General features: G+C 39.2%; 1 protein-coding gene and 1 long non-coding RNA gene across 4 annotated transcripts in view; one reads left to right on the top strand and one right to left on the bottom strand.

Moving 5' to 3' along the window:
* Positions 1-9,301, bottom strand: part of MIA2 (MIA SH3 domain ER export factor 2) — a 59,644-nt gene extending 50,343 nt beyond the window's left edge. Inside the window, exons 1-4 of one of the 3 annotated variants that reach the window (XM_075065541.1) lie at positions 9,110-9,301; positions 7,414-7,547; positions 5,313-5,399; positions 3,721-4,927 (exon numbers count right to left, since the gene is read on the bottom strand). In XM_075065541.1, coding sequence (XP_074921642.1) covers positions 3,721-4,927; positions 5,313-5,399; positions 7,414-7,547; positions 9,110-9,224 — 1,543 coding nt within the window. In that variant the 5' untranslated portion in view covers positions 9,225-9,301. The remainder of the gene's footprint in view (positions 1-3,720; positions 4,928-5,312; positions 5,400-7,413; positions 7,548-9,109) is intronic. The other 2 variants (XM_032801999.2, XM_075065542.1) reach the window with 2 other exon arrangements.
* Positions 959-15,139, top strand: LOC142046779 (uncharacterized). The gene is made up of 3 exons (XR_012655813.1): positions 959-1,143; positions 4,738-4,830; positions 12,938-15,139. It is a non-coding gene; the product is annotated as an uncharacterized LOC142046779 (long non-coding RNA).
* Positions 15,140-17,920: the final 2,781 nt, after the last annotated feature.

Genomic DNA, 17,920 nt, shown 5'->3' with positions numbered 1-17,920 from the left:
CAAGAAACTGTGAAGTTTTTGTAAAAATACTAGTCACCACTTCCTCTGTCATGACACCATTTTTATCATTTATATTTTGGGAGTCTGTTTTTTTCTGATCATCAGTATCTTTTTTGCTTTTTTCCTTACTATCTCTTGCTTTTTCAGATGTAGTTAATTTTTCTTTATGATTTATGTTTTCAGTTGGAAGAGCATCTTTCCTGTCAATGTGTCTTATACCATTCAGATCTCTCTGTTTCACAGGATTTAAATGGAGTATATCCAAGCCCTGTTCACTTTGTGAAGGTACACGTTGTATGTTGTGGTGTGCTGAATCATGATTATGAGGAATATGTGACAAACGCTTATTAGGATTAGAGCCACCGTGATTTTTAAGAGGTGCCTGGGTTTGCAATTCAGTAGACTCAAAAGATTTTAAACGTAATGCAAGGTTTCTTTTTTCAGAGTTTTCAACTACGCTAAATTGCTCTTGGAATAAATGTTCGTGTTCAGTAATTAGGATATGATTGGATTCTGCAGCTGTTTTTGTTGTAACTAAACTTTCTTCAGACATTTTTTGCGATTCTGCTACATCCTGTAACTTTGGTATTACATTGTCATTTGAATGAGGATATGATGAAATTTTCTGGTATTCACATTCATTTTCTGTATTTATGCTTTCCATATCTTCATGATGACTTGAACTGCTGGGCTCAGGTACTTCTAAATCTGATGATATGGAAGACTCTTTTCTTTTATTATGTAGCATCTGATTTGTACAGCTCTTTCCAGGATCTGAATTAGTATTATCTCCAGTCCCACATTCTGATATCAAAGGCTCATGTTGGGAAGATGAATCATCCAGTTCTATATCTATTGGCTCTTTCTTATGGTGTGGTATAGTCATGGAAATTTGTTGAGATTGCAGCTCCTCTTCAGAAAAAGTATCAGCACTAGCATCAGGTGCTATAGTCTGTTCTTGTAGGACTTGTTCCCCAAGAACATTTACTGTTAATGAAACATCACTAATTCTAGTATTATCAGAATGCTGTTCAGATGGATTTGAAATATGTTCTCTTTTATTGTAGTCTTCATCTACTTGCTCCTGTGGAAATGGCACAGAAGATTGTGGAACTTCATTGCCTTTGTTTTGCAAACCATACAGTAAATAATTTAATGTGTGACTGTCTTGCTCAAGAATTATATTCTCACTTTGTATTATTTCCTCAGCCGTATCTACTGAAGATGTTTCTTGGTTAGCCAAAATATTTGCTTTCTTTTCATTTTGGGGTTTATTTGGCTCATAATTTTTTATCATTTGCTCACCGTGTTCTAGGTTAGCTTCACCACACTTTGAAATATGTTGTGAAAAATTCTCTAGCTGTTTTATCCTGTCTTGGGGAAAATAACTTATGTCTTTGCCATTCACTACAATTTTGTCTAACACAACATCATCAACATTTGAGTTGGAAAAATTATCTTTTATGGAATCTTGTGAGACATCATGCAAACCTTTGTCAGAAGAATTTTTAGTATATTCCACATCGGTGAGTTCTCTTTCTTCTTCAGAATCCAAAGTATTATGTTGTCCCTGTACTTCATTATTTACATGGTGTTTTGATAGTGATTCAACAAATTCCAGAGAAGATAACTGGTCTGAAATTTGAACTTTCTTTGTGTCAGCAATGTGATCAATGCCAAATTCATGACCATTATCCCCTGAAAAAATTTCAGCTAAGCAACCCTGCCTTCCTCCCTTTTTATTACTATTTTGTTGACTAGAATAAAAATCTTCACAGAAGTATCCATGTTGTTCTGGTAAATCTTTTATATTTAATTTTGACTCTAAAGATACCTGCTGCTCATCTTCTAAAACAGAACCTTCACTTTTCTCTTTTATATTAGAAAATTCCTCTCTTTCATTACTTTTAGAATTGTGTTCCTTGCATTTTGGATATGTAAATAAAGGGTCTACTCTGTGTTCTAACTGGGATTCTGTAAATGAAAAAAGTGAGCTATCTTTTACTAATTTAGTATCTTTAATTGTGTTTTCACTATCTTGTTCAATATTTTGCATTGTCAACGGAGAAAATAGAACACTTTCTTTGGAAATGTCTATATTACTCTTCTCTAGTACTTGTTCATTGCTTTTCTGATTTGTTTGGCCTTTCAGTTCAATTTCTTTGCTATTTGTAATCTGGCCATTTTCATCATCAAAGCTCAGAGTCTCTGGTAGCCTTTGCAGAGAATGCTCATCTTTGGTTGCAAAACACTGGAAGCTCAGTATGTTTTTATAATGACTAAAAGAAAAGAGAGACTGTGGTTCTTCAAACTGGTTTTGCTTGTCTTTCTCAGAATTATCAGCTATGTCTAAGTCATGAGATAAACTTGAAGATGATAAAAGCTGGGCTACAACTGATTCCTGTGTGTCTTGAAAAACTATAGATTCCTGCTCCTTTTGATCATCTGATCTGTCCATATTAAAATCTATGTTGCCAGAGATATTTTCATACAAACCTGCCTGGTGATTTTTGCTCTCTGATTCCTCTGTTATCTCTTTTACTTCAGTATTTTCTATTACTTGACATTCTGCTGCTGAATTTTGCTCTGTACTGTAAAGCTCAGTTAGTTTGGTTTTGTCTGATATTCCTTGAGTAAGAGGTGACTCAGCTTCATTTGGGATTTTCTTGAAGTTCGGAAGATGATCTAAATTTGCTGGCAACTCCCCAGAACTTGGTGTGTCATATTCTGAATCTACTGATTCTTGTTTATTTGTTTTCAGATTATTTTGTCTTTCATCTTGCATCATTGCAGCTATTTCTCTTTTTGATTTCCTCTCTGTGTAAGTTTCAGTTTCCTGTAGGTTTAAACTACTCATTTCTTCATTCTTATCTGTTTTGTCCTCTTTATGTTCAATTGATTCCTCTTTTGATAACACATGCTGTTCACTAGAATAAAGATCTTCACTTATATATTCATGTTGTACTGGTGAATCTATAGTATTTTCTAACTTTAAATCTAAAGATACGTGCTGCTGGTCTTTGGAGATAGGGACATCACTGTTATCTTTTATATTAGAAAATTCCTGTCTTTCACTACCATCAGAACTGGGTTCCTCAGGGTTTGAATACCTAGATATTTGTGAATGTTGACCTGGGAAGATTTTAGGTTCTAACTGGGATTCTACAGATAAAAAGGGTGAAATATTGTTATCTTTTAGTAATCTGGCATCTTGTATATTTTTTTCACTACTTTGCATATTACTTTGCACTGCTAATGGGGACAACAGAACACTTTCCTGGGACATTGCCACATCTCCCTTCCCTTGCACATTCTCACTAACCCTCTGAATTGCTTGTAATTTCACTGCAGTTTCTTTACTTCCTTGTAATATTTCATCATTATTTTCAAATTGGAAGAGTTCTTCACTAAAGTTCAAATCCTCCTGTGCACTTTGCCCAGATTCCTTTACTTTGGTTGTTAAACTGTGAAAGCCCAGTATGTTTGTAAAATGACTAAGTGAGAGGAGAGATTGGGATTCTTGAAACATGTCATGCTTGTCTTCTTCTGAATTTTTAGCAACAGTGGAGTCTAAGCTCTGAGGTGAACTGGGAAAAGAAAGAAGCTGGGATGTAACTGATTCCTGTGTGCTATGAGCAACCAAAGATTCCTGCCCCTGTTGATTATCTGATGTGTCCCTATTAAAAGTAATGAAGTTACTATGTTTATTTTCATACCAACCTGACTGGCCATTTATGCTTTCTGATTCCTGAGTTATCTCTTTAACTTCAGTGTTTTCCATAACTTGAGTTTCTGATACTGGGTCTTGTTCTGAACTGTAAGGTTCAATTAGTTTGTCTTTGTCAGCAACATCTGTAGTAAAAGATGACTCTTCTGCATTTTTGGTGTTCTTTAAATTGAGAGGATTATCTTCATTTACTGGCAGTTCCCCAGAAGTTGGTGTTTTATTGTCGGAATCTAATATTCCTTGTACATTAATCTTCTTGTTATTTTGGTCTTCACTTATCATTACTTTGGCTGTTTTTTTTTTCAGTTCTCTGTCCATCTGAGATTCAGTCTCTTGTAAGCTCGAAGTCTGAATTTCTTCATTCTTATCTGTTGCAACCTTCATTTCTCTGCTTTGCTCCTCTTTTGTTATAGTGTTCTCTTTCTTAGCATGCCCAAATGTTAAAACATCACTTAAACCCAGATTAAACCAGCTTGATTTGGATACCTCATTGTCACTCTTTTGCTTTTCTTCTGTTGATATTTCTGCAGCTGAATTTCTTTGTTCAAACTCAGAATGTTCAGCATTACTAGAACTATCATAGATTTGTGGATTATGTTCTTTGAACAGTAAACCAAGGCCTGAATTCTCTCTACCAAAACGTAGTAAATCTGTCAGTCTACTCTGAAACCAGCCAGAAGGCTCTGGTTTATCCTCATCATTTAGTGCTTTCATGACACTTTCATCAGTTATTGCTATTTTTCTGCTTCTGAATGTGTTTTCTTCTAGAGACTCTGTAACTGTTTCAAAAACTTCCTCATCTTGTTTACTTCCTAGTCCAAGCCATCCTACAACACCAGAAACAGTCCATGTAGATTGTATTGGAACTGGTTTCAATGGGTGACTGCTTTCAGCTTCTTGCGGAACAGCATAATCTTTTACATTTTTGTTCTCTCTGAACAATTTATTGCTCTCCGTCTCCTTTTGAGTGTGAGGGTCTTCGAATTTTCTGTCTAATTCATCACTTTCAGGAACTGACTCAATTCCATGTTTCCGCTGGAAGGAAATACTTGTCTGTTTTGGGAGCTCACCTTCGGGCATCTTTGATTCTGGCTCTGCGTAAGGTAATGGATATTCACTTTCTTCATTATGCTCATGCAATACACTATCTTTATTTTCCAAAGGGTATTCACCTCCATCAAGACAAAGGAAATCAGTTTCCTAAAAGAATAATATTCATCTTTTTATTATGTGCATGAATGTTTTAAAGTATTTTGTAATAAAATAATATACCCATTTTATCTACTTTTTTGCTTATGTACAATGGTATGTGTGTATAGCCTTGTATGAGGAAACGTAGGTAATCTGGATATTCCTCATGGCTCTATTTGGCTCAGTTGCTATAATATTTTAATCTAAACTTATTAATAGAGATCTGTGTCTGAGGACTATACACAGACAAATGGTAAAATAACAAGAAATACACATACTGAATGACCCCAAAGAAGACTGGCAATGACACCTGAGTTTCTATCCATGTATTACCTGAAGAACAGAATTTCAGCTGTTCATCAGTATATAGGGAAGATTGGTGATATTAGTTTACCTTAGCTGGCACTTCTACTTCTTGTGTAATAAAAACATCTTCAATTTGAACAGCATGCTTTGGGAAATATCCAAAATCCTTCCCTTTCTATAAAAATAAAAACGGAAGGAGAGTATTTAGTGTTTTGTTATATATACAGATGATGTGTGTATTTTTGCATATTAAGAACTTATGATCAAACAAATACTTAGATTAGAAGAGCACTCTAAAGTTGATATTCAGACCCATTTTGGTCAATGGAGCCTCTTCTCCTTCACAAATACATTTTTTCTCCATCACTTCTTGAAGTGTATTACATTATATACCCCATGCTATGTTTTACAGTACACACTTGCACATTACTGTTGTGAACATGTGTTGGTTCAGTATCAGAACAGTAATCTGGACACAGCTTCAATTCATGTGTTGTTATATGCACTAATGATTTGATCCCACTCCCACTGAAATCAGTGGCAAAGCTCCCAGTGACTTAAGTCAGAACAAACTCATTCCCTCATAGCAAATGAGAACCATACTCCTCCATATATAATATGTTCACAAATGTAATGTATATATCGGGTACCTACTACCAGCCCTAAATTATTTCTCTGTGTAGGATGTGCTAGGGAACTAGATGAGAAATTGTTATGATCCACGTCAACAGGAGGTACCGGGTTATCTAGTAATCTGAGCTACCAAACTCCTAACTGAAAGAAATGCATTACATTTGTATATTATCAATGATCAATGATCACCTGTGCTGCTTTTGAAATTATTCCGCTCTACTGGGTAAATCTATATTTTATGACATGTTCAAATTTTCAAAAAGCATAAAATTTCACTGATAGACTGCGTTGGTTAACTCTTATTTTTTGTAGAGCTATCCGGTTCTTCTATTGTAACCATCACCTGGTATTTGAGCACCTACAGGGTTTGAACTATATGCAAACACATTTCCACTGTATCTTAAGTCCACCACTGTCTTAACCATTTTGACCATTCTGTTGAAGGTGCTCAAGAAAAATTCCCAACTACTTCTTTGGGAGTTTTGTTTTAACAAAGATTGCAGGATCAGACACCAAAATTGGATTTTTGATTAGATAGTTTTAACAACTCCTTACCTACATTCTAATCAGTCTGGGGATGCTTGACCCAATAGACCTGAACTGTTCTAAGTAAGCCATGTAGTTAAAAGACAGATGATATGGTAGTAATTACTGTGAGACTGAAGACCAGGACTGCAGTCTCAGCTCTATCACTCCCAGTGAGACCTTGGCCAAATCTGTGGTTAACTTTCCCTATCTGGGGAAAATGGAAATCATAACTACCTACCTCACAAAGATGCTGTGAGCCTTAATTGGCTAATGTTCATCAAGTGTTGTAAAATCCCCAGATTACAGGTATTATAGATGCGCAAATGTATTATTACGGGGTGACCAAACCATGGCTTGTGAGCCACATGTGCCTCTTTTACAGTTAACGTGCGGCTCACAAAGCCTCCTATACCCCCCCATTTTCTGCCTACCAGACTGAGTGGGGAGTTCAGGGCTTCTGCCCTGCAGCGGTGTGGTGGGGCTAGAGGCTTCTGCCAAAGATGACTGGTGCCTGCTGAGAGTGGGGAGCACAATTTAAAGGTTCATCCCCTCCAACACCCTGAGTCACGCCCCACCCCCCAGCATGCCTCCCTTCTTACCCTCACCAGCCCCTCCCTGCAGCTCCCATGTGTTGGCTTTGTGTGGAGAGAGGCAGCAGCAAAAGCAGTGGCTCTCTCTACAGCTCCCAGCTGTTTGAAGCTGCCTTGCCCCACAGCTGCAGCTCCCAACTTGTTGACTCCAGCAGTTGCTGTGCAGGGAGGGGGTCCAGTGACACCATGTGACCAAGCAGGGCCAGCAAACTCTGGCAAAAAGCTTTGGGGGGCACATGACATTGCGTCCTCCCCCCCATGTGTTGTCTCTGGTTTCTTCTCCAGCAGGGAGGAGGGTCTCGGAGCTTCATACCTCCAAGGCGTGCCTGTCCAGGCATGGCGCTCACATTTCTGAAGATTGTTGTATGCTTGACCACCCTGTATTATTGTTTTACTTGGTTTGCTCATTGTGAAATTATTGCAGACTGAAATACTTACACTTCCTGCCCACAAATCTTCCCTTTTTCTTGAAAGTTTGGAGTATACGATTATCTCTTCCCCCACTTTGAATTTCAGATATCGGCAGTCAGGTCCTATGTAGTCTTTAGTGCCTTGGACTCTGATCATTGCAGCTGAATATATGTAAAAAGAGAGCAAAAAGCAACTATAATAACTACTTTTCTTAAATCATTCATCACTCTGAAAAATTAGATGTGATGTATATAAAGAAACATTAAAAATTGTTTATATATGAATAAAATATGTTTTATGATAATATCACTGTTTAAATTCTAAAATAGAAAGCTACTAAAAACTGGAATATACATTGGAGACCGTATCCTGCTCTCATTTAAGTCAATACCAAAAATCCTATTGACATCAGTGAGAACAAATTCCAGCCCTAGATGTGTAGACCATTTTCAGTATTGGCACACACAAAACTTCCAGTGCCTTCAACAGGAGTTATACATGTGGAGCAGCTGATCCAAACACAACAAGTGTTTTGATTGTTTGATTTCTAAATATTGCACCTTTTCATTAACTTATTTTTCAGCTATTTTAGTCATGTCTTTTGAATGTAATATTAAAGACAAAAAAGCTAAGTTTAAACAATATAAACATGAAAGAATAGACGTTGCCAAAAACAGGAAAATTAAAGTCCAGGTGGCTTGCTTTCATTTCAATTTCCTTTTCAATAACTTTATAAATACTATACTCAATTTGAGTCCTAATTCCTCCCATAAGCTGCTGCACAGAAGCAGACACCTGAGCCTGCATGGAGCACTCTGAAGTCAATGGGGCTCCAAATGGGTGCAAGGATCCATCTGCACAAAGCAACTTTCAGGATTGGGAACTCTGTGTGGAAATGTCACCTTGCAAGGTGGATAGCCTCTCAATTTTGAAAGTGCAAAAATTTGTAAGTGCAAAATCAAAGGAGGCAGCTGAAAAATTGTCTCCAAGTATAAGCGACAAGCAGGTTTCACAGTGGTAATCAGAGAGGTGGCTTTTCCACAAAGTATCCATCTTGTATCACTGCCATTTCTGATTCTGCAGCAAGCCTGGACAGCTATTTATGCAGACAATTCACCCAAATTATATAGGGCTTTTCTGTCCTATTCCTTAACTAGTTTCTGCCCTTAATTCACACCATAGCAGGAAAAATAAATACAGGGAAAATGAGCAGTATCTTTCACAAGAAGAACTTATAATGGAAAAAAATAACATTTTGCTAAACCAGAATGTGTTCTGTAAACATTTTTATATTCATTTTACATTTACAGATATATCAGTTTACAATTTTTTAAAAGTATTTCAGTATACAGAGAAGAATCATTAAAAAAATTAATTAGATGCTTCTTAACATAGACTATTTTGAGGAAACTCATGGAAAACTATAAGGTGTTAGCTCCAAGTTTCTAACGTACTGGTAACAAGAAGCATTTCTACTGAACTTTGCCCTTTTGCATATTTCCACAACACAATCCCACAGGAGGGTTTTCTAGTCATATTTTTCCTTTATTGTAAATACATAGGGGTATCTTTCATAAGCCTAATGCTTTGACAACACTACATTAAAGCATATACACTTCCCAAATTTTCTTTCACATTTTTATTGTGGGCTTCTACATTGTGATTTGAAATGACTGCATATGGATTTACCAGACTCATTAAAAACAAAAAAAGTTTAACTTACTTTCACATTCCTGATTGCCACACTTTTTCCACTCTGACAGTAGCTTTGTACTCTGCAGACTTGTTAAAAATGAAATTACTAACAGCAAAATTCTGTGGTCCAAAAACTTCGCCATACCAGAAAAGCAAAATGTAAATCTAGAATTTGGCAAAACTGCGCAAGTAGGATTGGTATTCAGTCAGCAGAAATATCCAATATTATTGTACTTAACCTAACCAAATGTTGAAAATAAGATCCCATTTTCCTTCTGGCTGAAGAACTGCTTAAGCAGAAGAGCATTAGATTTCCACAATTTGCAGAGTCAGGTATCCTGATTAAACACATAAGCTTAATAATTAACTAAGTTTTGATAGTTGGACTAGTATTTTGAATAGTAAGCAATTAACTCTATCCAGGATGAAGATTTTAGACCTCCTAGAAACTAATAAGCAAGTGGGTTATACTGTACTATATCTGGCTTATGGGAAATTGTGGGGCAAAAATTCAACATTTGTAGAAAGCTTTAGTGAAAATTATGGTTTACTTTCCTGATTGTTGAAGGAATATTTTTAAAATACATCTCTTCAACACATTGTGAGCTCAGTCTCTCATGTATTGGCTCAATTTCTTTGTGTAAATTGATTTGCACAATTGCCTTTATAGCTGCCAACTTTTCTTCTTTTTTTTTTTTTCAGAAAAAAAATCCTCAAAGTTTGAGAGGCTTATTGTCCCCAGCCACCAGAATGTTCTGCGTGTTCTGCTGTACTTTAGGTTATTTTTACACTAATATATTGATTATCAGGGCCTTAAAGTGAATGCATTTTTTTCATTGTGCTCTTCTCAAGTGCTGCGCCTAATCCTGCAAGGTGCTGAGTGCCTCCCAAGGAAGGCTAAGCCTCTCAACTTCCATTGACTTTAATGGGAGTGGTGATGTTCAACACCTCACAGGATCAAGGCCTTGAGGGTGTGTTTACACTGCTGACACCACAGGATCGGTGCTATACCTCCAGCTTTGGAACAGTCTCTAGGAGGAACCCTTTCAGAGTGCCTGACCCCCTAGGGATCTCACTCTGCCTCCAGGGTAAGCCATGTGGCTTCACCACCTCCTTGGACTAGACTTCTGGGCTTTTAGGACTTTTCCTTTACATCTCAGCTGAGTCCAACTGAGATAAGCTTTTGGCAAAGACTTGTACACTCTTCAGGGATTAATGTGCCTCGGCAAGCATCTGCAGTGACACTCAAACCACATTGTCAAAACAGTAGGGTTTATTAGTCAACTGGGACACAGCATAGGAAGTCTTTAGGTTATCAGGGAGAACTGAACGTTAAAGAATAGATCATTTTGATAAGCCCAGAGGCCAGTCAAGCTGCAGTGAACCCCATTGTTCAAGCTCTGTCTCTCAGTCTGACCTCCAGTCCTTGGTCAGACTCCAGTTGAGAGCCCGGACTCCTTTCCCCAACCAACTCTTATCCCAGTTCTCACACCACTCTAGTCCTTTGTTCTTGGGCTGGGGATTGTTGCTCCACTTCCCAGGACCTTGAGGAGAAGCAGGAAAATCCATATCCTTCTGGGTTGTTGGTTACTAGGTGTCAATGTCTTGGTGATTGTATTTGCCATTGTCTTCTCAGCTACTCTGTTGATATGTGAAACTAAGGCTGAGACACTAGGTTACAATGCAGCATGTAGGGGAAACTGAGGCACTCATAGACTTCATACAAATATTACAGAAAATTCCCACATTGTCACAAATGCACACTAAGCCGACGCTCTGACTCAGGTTTGAGTCCAAGCCTGCCCTCTATCCACACACAAATCAGTCTGACTCAGGTCAGCAAGCACTCAGGACCCAGGTCCTAGCCTGAATCCCACTGAGATTCAGGTCCAAGCCCTGCCATTTTGCAGTGTGGATGCAGCTCAAGACACAGACCTGAGTCAGAGGATCTGTGTTGTACAGTATAAAAGTTTAGCATGTCCACAAGACTCAGGTCCAGCAATTGTGAGCCCAGGTTTACAATGCAATTTGGATGCTCAAACGCAGTCTTAGAAACAATAATTCCAAATGTCTAAGTCCCACAGAGCTGGGTTTACAATATAGTGTAGACATATCCTGAGAGGGTAAAACATAAACCCACATGACTAAAAACCTACATTCTCTGGCTCACATGTTACATACTGATATATCAATATTAAAGTGACCTTCTGTCCTGTGTTTTAAGGGGAATCCCTTGTTTGGTGCCTAACAACCCAAATCCAGCAAGCCAGAGCATGCTTTCAAGAAATAATGGTACAAAGGGTCAAACCCTGGGTTACAAATGGATGATTTTGTACCATCAATAGCTCATGAAAAATAAACTATGTCTCACATTTTTTATATAGCTCTCCTGTATTTCCTTGGCCATTAGTACATATTCCATCACAATGACACCACATGGCAAAAGTATCTAACAGTATGCAAAACGCAATCATCAACACTGGCAAAACAGACATAAAACCAGTGACAGGAAAACTCCAAGGATTCAGGACTTAGGACAGGTTCTGATAAGCCTTCTGTGAATGCCACTCAGCAACTATTGAGGCCCCCAACAGGTTTCAGACCCTTCCTCATGCATCCCCTAAACAAATCCTATATCCCCACAATCTGTTTGTTATCTTTTTAGGACGCTGTTATCCCAATGTGTTGTGGGTCTGGGAGACAGGGCAGTTAGCAGGTATGCTTCCCCTCTACTGTGTCCTGGAGCATCTTTGTAAGGCCTCTCTTCTAACATTTTCCAACCTCCCTGATGTCAAGGTCTGCCCCAGTCTCCCTTCTGTGGTGTTACCCTTCCTTTCCACCTCCACCTCATTTGGTAACCCCAATCTCCCTCCCCTCTCCATACTGTTCCCAGCCCATAGTGTTCCTCTCTAGCCTGACAGTGTCCACGCGCTGGTTGTGTTTGCCGTTTAGAAGGAGGGGCTGTGGTTTTGGGGTGGATGTGCAGCACACGCCTCCCCTCCCAGTGTGGCTGTTCTCCGGGATCATCCTTTTTAGCCAAGCACAAACAGTCCAGTATGCCTGAGGTCTAATGTGTCAGGGATCACCAAACAGAGAGGATTACTGTTCCCTTACAAAACTTCCCCTATTTCAATCAGGTCACCATGAATTATATCACTCTTCTGAGGCTGACCCAGAAAGATAAAGACTGAATGTTGCATGAATGCTACCAAAACCCAGGATCATTTGCTGCCATGGTTTGTGCTGCAATGATTCCAGATCACTTGCTACTAGTTTGGCATGGTAAAGTGTCCTACCCGTGGAAGACAAAATAAGGTAGCCCTCCTCAGAAACCTTCTGCAAAGGCTTTCTGAGTACTTCCAGGAGAGCTTCATGGAGATGTCCCTGGAGGATTCCCGTTTCATCCCCAGATACGTTAACAAACTTTTCCATTAGCTGTACTGGCCATGAATGCATCCCAATTCTTCAGGGCAAATCAAACATTAAACACAATTGCTTTTAACCCCTATATTATCGTTACAAATATGCACTCACCTGAGGTGCCTTCTCCGCCTTCAGGGTCCGGGAACAATAGGTCCAGGGAGGGTATTGGCTCCATGGTAAGGAAAAGGTCCTGGCTGCTGGGGAGAATGGATTCTCCCCTTGCCTACTGTGCATTCTCCTCCTCTTCCTCCTTCTCTTACTTATCCACAAAATCCTCATCCGTGTTGCATGAGGCTGCCACCTTGCAGGTGTCCACGGAAAGTGTTGGGGTATTGGTAGGGTCTCCCCCTAGAATGCCATGCAGCTGATCATAGAAGCGGCATGTCTGGGGCTCTGACCGGAGTGACCATTTGCCTCCTTTGTCTTTTGGTAGGTTTGCCCGAGTGCCTTGACTTTCACGCAGCACTGCTGTGCATCCCTGGTGTAGCCTCTCTCCACCATGCCCTGTGCGATTTTGGCATATATATCAGCATTTCTTCTGCTGGATTGGAGTTCTGCCTGCACGGATTCTTCTCCCCATACAGCAATCAGATCCAGTGTCTCTCGTTCACTCAATGCTGGAGCTCATTTGCGATTCTGGGACAGCTTGGTCACCTGTTCTGATGAGCTCGCCACGCTGACCAAACAGGAAATGAAATTCAAAAGTTCCCAGTGCTTTTCTTGTGTAGCTGGCTAGTGTATCAGAGTTGAAAGTGCTGTTTGGAGCGGTCACATTGGAGCACTCTGGGATAGCTTCCAGAGGCTAATACCACCAAATTGCACAGTGATGCATCTATACTATCCCAAATTCGACCCAGGAAGGTCAATTTTAGCGCTACTCCCCTCATCGGGGAGGAGTACAGCAGTCGATTTTAAGAGCCCTTTAGGTCGGCAGAATGGGGTTGATTGTGTAGATGCATTCATTATAAAATTGACCTAACGCAGCTAAATTCAACCTAACCTCGTAGTGTAGACCAGGTCTAGATCTACGACAGGCAGATGAAGACTATAGTGACAGGAGGAGAAAACTGCAGCCAGTTTTTGTTCTCACTCCTCAAAGGCAACACAACAGGTCAAAGGAAGAGACTTCAGAACATATCAGTTTACAACAGGAAACTAAAAAATGTGAGGCTTTATTCTCAGCTGATCCCCTCCCCTTCACTAAATTCTCTCCGCTTCCTACTGTTAAGTTTCTTTCTGCCATTTAGGAGATGGGAGATGGCATATAAAGCATTTCAATTCAAAAAAATCAGGAAGATAATGTTCCTGACTTTAATTATTATTATTTGTCTTGTGGATCAAAATGCCTAGGTCCAAGTGCAAAAGACAGAATATGTCTCAAAGAAATCTAAATCTGGATAACAGTGGGACTCTTGAACTATCCACTTTCCCTTCCTCTGTTCTATGGTATGCCTAAGTCCTAGCATGGACCAGAGGGTAAAAACTAATGACTGGCCTAGGAAAATTGGAGTTTTATTCCCAAGTACAACATACAATTGCTATGCTTAAAAATGGTAAAACCAAGCACCTTAGCTTAAAGTTAGCTCAAGAAGCCAAATAGTGAGATCTAAGCTTAGATCTCTAGACCATGTTACTTTAAAAATTTGTTAAACTTTGTCTGAAAATGGTTGATTTATGCTTCATACCAATAGGGAGCTATTGTGTCCAAAGCATGTCTAAACCAGTTCCAGAGTCAGCATGTGAATCTTCTAATGGATGGGTTAAAAGGGTTTAACTAAACATGGCTATTCAAATTATGCTGTCTACAGTTTTCCAAAGTTTTCTGTTTGGGGTTTACTGTGGAATTTGATAGACTGCAAAAATATCTAGTGAGTCTCCAGAGATAAGACATGGGCTTTTTTTGTGACTCTAGGTGATATATATGGGATCTTACAGTAACTACTGTTTAAAAAAAAAAGACCAGGTGCATAATTTTCAAGTCTTCTGTGTGGAACAAGAATGTCCCGACCACAGACATCCATGGCAAGACTATTCTTCTTGTACAGTTTATGATCCTATTATCCACTTCTTAGATTTGAAGCTGTTAAAGGCTGTTTGGAAGCACCTTGATACTCCTTCTGTATGGATTATTTTTTGCTGTGTGATTTCAATAATGTATCAAATGTAGATTAATTATTCTCTTTTCCTGTTTATAACTTTTAAGTCCCAGACCTGTAGTCTTTATGAAGATATAATTCTCAGTTATCTCTGAACTGAGCTCAAAGGTAATAGTTAATGGTGTTTATCATAACAGGCTTCCAAAGGACAAAGTTGAAAACTTTTAGCAGATATAAAATGTGCTGTATATTTTACTTCCACTTTGCAAGTTAAAAACCAGACACATTCTTGCAGTAATTAAGCATGAACTGTGTTAGTGTACATGCAAAGATACAGGAATATTAATGAAAACACAGACAATGTAGATTGATTGACTATTTATAAGAATGTTCAATATGCAAACCTGAGACGCATGCTCACAAATCTCATGATTTAGTTATAAGCTTTGTGCATCTTTCTTACATGTGACATACAGAAATATATATACTTAGGGCTTATTTTTAACAAGATGCTAGACGATAAAGATTTCTTGTACATAGGTTGACATTTTGAGTGTTGTTAGCTGCACATAACATTAAATACATTATATAGCAAACAAAAAAGTTACTGAATTTTGTTATTTTTTGTAACTGCCCATTATGTGGTGGACAATGTTGTATCTGTATCGGTCCCAGAATATTAGCGAGGCGGGTGGGTGAGGTAATATCTCTTATTGGAATAACTTCTGTTGGTGAGAGAGACAAGCTTTCAAGTCATACAGAGCTCTTCTTCCTCAAACCCCTGGGTTATGCTAGTGGCATTAAGGATTTATGTTGAAGAATTTAAAGATTATCAGGTATAAAACAACTAATATTTAAATATAAGATCAGAAATAAAATTAGAGAAAAAGAATTTTAATTAAGCATAATTATTTGCCAAACTACCAACACAACCTGACAATGGTCAAGAAATTGCTGGTTATTAACTTTCACTCATTTTACTTCAATTATTTTTGCTTTACATAGTACACGGAGTCATCAATCACAGTTACAGAAGGTGATAATCCCAGTACAATGCATAAAAGCAAACAGATAGTACAATGATTCATCATTCAGTTTAAAGTGCACCTTCTCAGGCAGGGTGCCAACTGTAGACTACTGATTCCCCATTAATAGGCATAATGGAAATAAGATAGTCAACAGCATGTTTCCTGAAATTCTGGAATTAGCTATAGTAAATTCTAGGATTTCTGAATTAAAAATGATCTTGAAATCCTGAGATTACATGACTTAGCTGTAAATGCATATCACAAGCCTTTGAAGCCTGACATAAAATTGTGACATTGCTTGAAGAAAGCCTGTGGGAAAATAAGGTTTTCATGTAAAATTAGGGGGAAAAAATCTCTCAAGTCTCTGTAAATTATGAGCAAAATTGTGCTTTCAGATTCACACAGTAGACCTGTGGTCCAGTATTGCATTTAGGTAGTTATACAGCCTATTACTATAATCTTTGAACACCTCATAACACTAATGAATTTATCCTTAAAACAATTCTGCGAGGTAGAGTTTTATCCTAATTTTATAGATGGGGAATAGAAATTAATGGTACATCTACACTGCAGTGTAAGCCCAGGGTTAGTGACACTTGAGTCAGCTGCCTCTGGGTTAGAGAACCCAAGGCTTGAGTATCTACATTGATTGTTAACTCTAGGTTAAGGCTTTTCTTACCCAGGCTTGAACCTAGGGCTCTCGTAACCATACTGCAGACCCAAGTCAAAAGAACCATATCCCAGACTCCCAAGAAACCTCCCAAAATATGTCCATTCTAACCCTTTGACTATAGTGCCCTGTGGGGAAAACTGGACTGTCCATCCCACGTCACAGAAAGTTTGAACAGCCCACCAACATATCCTGACGAGCAGTCATTTTGGTCTATGCACCCCCAGCTACCAGAGCCAGCAATATGGAAGAGGCACCTTTTGAAGAATTTCTCTTGCTTGTGTTTTCACTCCTGTGTTGAGAGAGGCAGAGCTCCTGTGAGATGCTGGTGGATATTTCGGCAGCATTTTCTCACTCACCAAAGGCACCTGACAGAGCTTTTGATGGAGCAGGGGGACAAGGACACAGACAGGGCAGTCTCACACTGGCTGATGCTCTTCATGACACTTGGTATACCCTCTGATGCTCTCTTGTGGACTAGTGCTTTTGGAGCAGGGCCCAAGCACAGAAGGGTGCGATCACATCATCTTGCAGACCTGAGATGACCAGCAGTGAATTCAGAACTTTTGCATGAGGAAAGCTGCATTGCTGGAGCTTTGTGAGCACTTGTCCCAACCCTCCATCATAAAGACATTTGCATGAGGACAGCCTCACCAGTACAGAAGTGGGTTGCTATACCCCAGACTGCTACAGATCCGTTGCCAACCAGTCTGGTGTTGTAAAGTTGACTATGGATAAAGTGGTGGTGAAGTTTCTGAGCCAGTCAGGCATGTGGTTTATCCCAAGGTGGTGAGCATATACAATATTGCTGAAGTAATTGCTGGCTTTGAGAGAATGGGGTTTCCAAACTGCACCACGGACACTGATCGGACCCGTGGCCCTTGTGGTTTGCCCTTGTCAAGGAGCATGAGTTCATAAACCACAAAGGCTACTACTCCATTGTTATGCAGGCTTGCAGATATAGAGGTCAATTTATGAATGTCAGTGTGGGAAAAGTGTGCACAGGAAAAGTTCATGATGTTGGATTTTTTGCCAATTGGAAATCTACATTAAAGGACAGGTTGGGTCACTATTCCCACCAAATGCCATTGTCATACATGGAATTTCTGTCCCCACGATTATTCTGGGAAACACTATGTACCCTCTTTGTCTTGCCTTATGAATCTATACCTTCATTTTAGAGTGTCTGGCAAAAGATGGTTTAATTACATTCTCAGCAGGTGCAGAATGGTTGTTGAATGCCAGTGGACATGCTACAAAAAGCTTTTTCTATCATTGGAGGCCTTCCATATTTCATATGGGACATAGCACTTCTTTTGGTCCCTGATTGAGAAAGGGAGGTGTTATTCCAAGCTGCCGGTCGGTAACCTGCGATTTATGCAACCAAAGTATTCTAATGTACAGTGACTGACAAACACATCTAGGAGTGCAGTGGACTGGTCAGCTACCCAGGTAGCCCTGGAAATTACGACCTTCCCCAACATGTGACTACCTATCTGGAGTTCCTGCTTCAGGAAAAGTTTGCAGCTAGCAGCACATGGGATTGGATCAAAATTTATAAGGGAATTAACAAGATGCTGCATGAGCTTCCACATGGATTAGCCTATTATGACTGCATGCAA

Source organism: Chelonoidis abingdonii, chromosome 4, assembly GCF_003597395.2.
Source record: "Chelonoidis abingdonii isolate Lonesome George chromosome 4, CheloAbing_2.0, whole genome shotgun sequence".
NCBI classification, from domain to species: Eukaryota; Metazoa; Chordata; order Testudines; family Testudinidae; genus Chelonoidis; species Chelonoidis abingdonii.
Note: the sequence above shows the minus strand (reverse complement) of the source record. Positions and strands in the feature narration are given on the sequence as shown.